Genomic DNA, 5,464 nt, shown 5'->3' on the forward strand with positions numbered 1-5,464 from the left:
AGATTGACGCGCGCGCACACCCTGGAGGAGACGGATCTCGGCTTATCCGCAAAGCAAGGGTAAACACATAACTGTTTGAAAAGTACATTATTTTCTTTACTCAAACACTATGTCTGTTAAGGCTATTGTTCGTGTGTGCTTGCAGACTGGAGAAGTAGGTTTTTTGCCATCTAGCTAAAATACTTTTGTACATGTTATCCTGCTGTGCATAAGTGCTTAATTGTTTATATCATGAGATTTTGGCTAAGTGTATTAAACAACAAGAAAAAACTTAGCGCCCATAGCAACAATAAACGTTATACCCTAACCTGTAAAAGGTGATTGCATTTAATGCGCTGCACTTGCCTCATATGCAGACAAAACACAGATCTCCTCATTCGCCAGTCAAAGACCTTGTTAACTCCATTTGAGCTTGTTTTAAATAGCCTAATGTTAATTGCAGGTGTCTGATACAACACAAGCAGTGTTTTTGAATTATTGATTTTTCTGCCTTTTCTTTCTTTCCCCCTGTATTTTAGCAGAGTGTGTCATGAAACGGTTTTATTTGTCAAAATCCATCAGACATCATATTGTTTGTATTTGGATGCTTAAACAAAACTATGAAAAATAACTATACGTATATTACTAAATATACTACTAATATATTACTAATATATTACGTATATTACTAATATACTAAAACGTATATTATACTCGCGAGCTTTGGATGTGAATGTGAGGGCACATAATACAGCCTTTGGAGCGCTTGAGTACCAAATGGCTTAAAATACTTAAAAGGTGTTCAAATTGTACATTTTTGTGACAATGCAACAATTACCTGATTAGTCAAGTGACAGTTCTGTCAGCTTTCCCGATCGAAATGTGAGTCTTGTATCACAGCGTGCAGCAGGTCGCTGTAGTGCAGACAAGATGCACTGATGAGAAGCGCGCTCCGAGAGAGTTCATGGATTCGAAGACTGGGTTCGAATGACTGATTTAATCCAATATTTTGTGTTGATTTATTTTATTATTCAAATCTATGTTGAATAAATGCAGGAATTTCCCTCATTATAAACTTGAAAGCTGCGTGAATTATTAAAACCACAGATATTTAGGACCTGATTAAATAACTCTATTACACAGAGATTTGAAAAATAAAATTCCACAACTTTTTCAAAACGTTTTTAGTCCTGGAAATTGTTTTAAAATCGCATGGCATTTCCATGTTATTCATGACCTTGCAGACTAAATGCAACTGATGCACGCTCTTAAAATCACTTAAACTGGTCCAGCAATGTGTTTGCGGCAGAACCTGATTTTACCAAGTGAGACATGTTCCTGGGACAACATCTTTGTTGTCCCTGGAACAACATTGTGATTAACCAATCAGATTTGAAGAACCAGTTTATAGATTTTGTGAAGTTACGCTTAAAATCACAGTTTGTTGCTTGTACATCAGTGTCATTCATCTATCATTTCCTCTGATTTTAGGGATTACTCATGATTAGGGTTAGGTTTAGGTGTAGGGATATGGTCAAGAATATATTTTTGGAGTAAAATGTTGTTCCAGGGTCAACAAAATATGTTGACCTAGGAACACATCTAACTCAGCAAAATCAGGACGTGCGTGTTTGCGCGAGTGTCCGTTACCTCTTCCTCCTGTAATCACATGCCGGATCCGTAACCCCGCTTTGTCCCAGGAGCCCACAATTTACAAATTAAGAACTGGTTTTTACAGCGTAAAGAATCGAGGGGACTGTCAAATTTAGTGCCACCTCTGGCTGTTGACAAAAATCAAGACAATCCAAAAATCAAGGTGGCTACATGCTCCTTTATCACCGACACTGTTCAACATTTTCACTGCACAAATATCTTGTTATGAGACACATTAGTAAAACATGTTTTCACAGACTATACATTTTTAGTCGTCTTTTCAGTCAAAAAGTACAAGGGCTTTCTCTTGCAATTGCAACACAAAATATGCATGTTATTTCACAAAGTTTTTTTTTTTTTTTTTTTTTTTTTTTTTACTTTAAATGTTGTGTTTGGATTGTTTTTAACAATACGTCTTCGCACAAACACTGCAAGTTAAGTTTGGGGTTACTCTCTTCTGTTTTATACAGTGTTTCCAAAATTCAACTTTTACAAAATTGAGGTTGTGGTAGTTTACTGAAGTCGATTGTAAAGCCATTTGCTGCCAGTCCTTTGATTTTTAAACTTTATAAATGTAGTGTTGATCTAAATGCAAACTAGGTTCTAATAAGCAACAGTTGTGAAATTAGGCTTATGAGTTTGATGCTACACAATCAAAGGTAAACCAGAGGGTACGCAGGAATGAAGAGAGCATGTTTCAACATCAGAGGTGAGCCAAACGAAGACTACGATAAAGAAGAGCAAGAGTGCTAGATGCAGACAGCCATGTAACAGACAGATGAAAGACATCCATCATGAGTTACAGACATTGATATATAATTGGAATTACCCAAAAAAGGTTTGAGGAGTAAACCACTCTTCAGATGCTGCCTGCATTAAGCTTGAAAGACACCTGATACCCAGCACTTCAGATCTCCAATACTGCTGTTCAGAGTTTGATAACGGAGTTCCTGCATTAACTGCTTTGTACTGTAACTGTTAAAATCTGTGATTTTATTATAATATCTTTTCCTTAAGACTTTATATCTTCCAACTGAGCTTCAATCAAATATAATTGCAAGGGAGACTTCTACATCACTCCTGAAGGACTTCAACCTATGGTTAAATTAGTATGCCATGGTTTAGGCTAGATTTGACTATCCTTATCCTTCCTGATTAATCAAGGGTTACAGGTGTAAGATACGAGGACACACCGACTAACACATAAGACTAAAATTATCCACAAAATAATGTCAGTTAATTGCAGTGTGCAAAGGGGAAGACTTAAATTAATGTTCCAAAACAGAGCACACCTTTCAAGCGCTGTAATTAAATTAAAAAAGACAAAACAAAAAAAATGTCCAAACCCATTGCCTCTCCCTGAATCTGATTGGTAGAGGTACCAAGCCCCGCCCCCACACGCAGGTGTATATATAATCTCATCAAGCAGGATTGTTAGCAGTTTGCTTGTCGATATAACAAGTAACAAGTAAGACTCAAGACAGGGCGAGTCAATTCATCCCATTCAAGCATGTATCTTAAGATGATTGTGTTGTTTCTGGTCGTGTCTTTGGCCGTGACAAACGCTGGGATTCCTGGAGGCATTGTAAATGCAGACATTAACGATGCAGATGTTCAGAAGGCGTTACGGTTCGCAGTGGCCCAGTACAACAGACAAAGCAACGAAGCGTTTGTGCGTAAGGTTACCAAAGTCATCAGGGTTCAACAACAAGTAAGTACTTTAAACGTTTATTCGGTTTGTAATCATTTAAACTGGGAACATCGCTGAATCAAACCCAGTGATCAAGTTCCTCCTAAAACACTGTCATGACTGAATAATTGTGAAATCTCAGAACCAAAAAATTGTTCCCAGTTGTACAAAGAGAACAACTGAACTGTTTGCCTCAACATGAAAGCCATTTATATTATGCTACATAAGAAAATAATTTTATTTAAGGTAAGCGAGTAAAGGGTTGTTCGTGTGTGTGGTGTTTTGTTTGGTTTTTGCTAGGCTTGTTCAACAAATATTGAAACCTGAAAAGCAAGAGAGGACTTTCTCCAGCATGACTTTGTAACAGTGGTTGTCCCTAAGCTAAATTTTCTTTTAAGGGAAATTTTGGCCCCAGACAGTGTTGTGTGTGTGTGAGGGTTTTTTTTTTTTTTTTTACTCCTGGTTTGCCTGCTACGTCTGAACCTGTTTCTGCTTTACACTCCAGGTTGTCGCTGGCATGAACTACATCTTCATTGTGAAGCTGGGCATAGCCAACTGCAAAAATGGCGTTAAGACCATATGTGCCCCTCAGAAGAACCCCAAAGTTGCACAGGTAAGACGGTGTCCGCTTCACAATATTTATTGGTTTGCATTTCTCAGTTTCCATGTTAAGTGACTTATTTTAATTTTAAAAATCTTTTCCTTCAAGGTCATTCAGTGCAAAATAACGGTCTGGAGCCAGCCATGGTTAGACGACATAAGTGTCACTGAAAACACCTGCCTGTAGAGCTTGTGACAGTTTGGGCCTTTTTTAGCACTCGAACAACAATAAAACTTTGTGTTGGCAATGGTGAACTGAGTCTTTTATTGGTGGTAAACTTTATTTGTCTTAAACCTGTCAACAACATAAGAATGCTTAAAGGTGCCATACAGGGGCGTCACTAGGCCCTAAACTTCTGCCCAGCCCCCCTAAAAAAATATTTGATTAATACATTTTTGATCGCTTCAGTCCCCTTTAAAAAAAACTCATTTGAAACGGCGGCAAGATGCGTCAAGTTTCGGCTCCTCCCCTTATCTGAGTCCGCTTGGATTTAGCGCATTTTTCAATCTGCAGGGACGCCGAGGCCGAGTAGAGCGAACATCAGAGAGCACAAGGTGTGTGTCGTGTGTGCGTGCATTTATTGATAGATTGCTAATGCTATATTACATCTGCATCGGTGCAGTTCTTTGTCATAAATGCATTGCAGTTTACATAATGTAATGTTACTGGAGCATTGGGAGCACACGGGACGGCTGTTTCTCATCCAATACCAATACGTTTCGCTGCGTTTATTCCTCCAAAAATGAAGTGATTAACACCCATGAAAACATACTTTAGATTCAGAAAACGATCATGATTTATTTTCACTTTTTAAAATTACAGACATATGTATTTTGACATTAGCCTACATTATGCAGCCATGCACAGAAATGAGACACAAATCATTGTCTGAAAGCACTACGTTAGATGGCCCAGAGAGAGAATGTGGAGTTATTTTGTTTTGTATTATTAAATATAGTTTTGTATTAAGTAATAATGAATCAGGAGGTGTGTGTTGATACATAAATTAGAGTAAGCGTAGAGTAAAGGGATTTTTGATTTTCTTGATTTATACTATTTATACTAGATTTGTACTTGATTTATAGAAGTGGCAAATTGAGAATTCATGTTATTTTTAATAAATAGAAATAAATATAGAACAGATTAATCATATTGCCAATAGACAATTACATTAATACATGGTTTGTCTATATTAATGAATATTAGCTGGTTAGTTAAAATACTTAAAATGACATCAATTTTCATGGGGTGACTTTATGAATATCCAACCGTATTGTTGATTATAAAGGCTAAAAAGCTAAAAAACTAAAATAATTTATATTTCATTGTAGATGGATATACGACATTTTTTCTTGTCGCGCGGGAGTAGGTCTGCAAATGAGCAACAGTCAGGTGAGAATAGAAACGTAGACAGCCTCTCACACACACAATACCACTGTGTTCCCAAGATTCATTTCAGTCATTGTTGAACCCTGACATTGTTTTAATTGTCTGCCAATTTCCCTGTACATTTTATAAGAAAAAGCAGTGGTATCGTCAAA

At 37.1% G+C, this 5,464-nt stretch overlaps 1 protein-coding gene across 1 annotated transcript; it reads left to right on the plus strand.

The window, feature by feature from the left end:
• The first annotated feature begins 3,060 nt into the window (after positions 1-3,060).
• On the plus strand, positions 3,061-4,170 carry LOC132097109 (cystatin-like). The gene is made up of 3 exons (XM_059502733.1): positions 3,061-3,343; positions 3,828-3,935; positions 4,032-4,170. The coding sequence occupies exons 1-3, from the start codon at positions 3,143-3,145 to the stop codon at positions 4,107-4,109; spliced, it is 387 nt and encodes a 128-aa protein (XP_059358716.1). The 5' UTR covers positions 3,061-3,142; the 3' UTR covers positions 4,110-4,170.
• The last annotated feature ends 1,294 nt before the right edge of the window (positions 4,171-5,464 follow it).

Source organism: Carassius carassius, chromosome 21 (assembly GCF_963082965.1).
Source record: "Carassius carassius chromosome 21, fCarCar2.1, whole genome shotgun sequence".
In the NCBI taxonomy this organism is placed as follows: domain Eukaryota; kingdom Metazoa; phylum Chordata; class Actinopteri; order Cypriniformes; family Cyprinidae; genus Carassius; species Carassius carassius.

Excerpts from the sequence above, each read along its gene's own strand:
- LOC132097109 (XM_059502733.1), top strand. The coding sequence starts at position 3,143 with ATGTATCTTAAGATGATTGTGTTGTTTCTGGTCGTGTCTTTGGCCGTG. Across the intron at positions 3,344-3,827 it reads TCATCAGGGTTCAACAACAA|GTTGTCGCTGGCATGAACTA; the intron begins GTAAGTACTTTA and ends TTTACACTCCAG. Across the intron at positions 3,936-4,031 it reads AGAACCCCAAAGTTGCACAG|GTCATTCAGTGCAAAATAAC; the intron begins GTAAGACGGTGT and ends TTTTCCTTCAAG.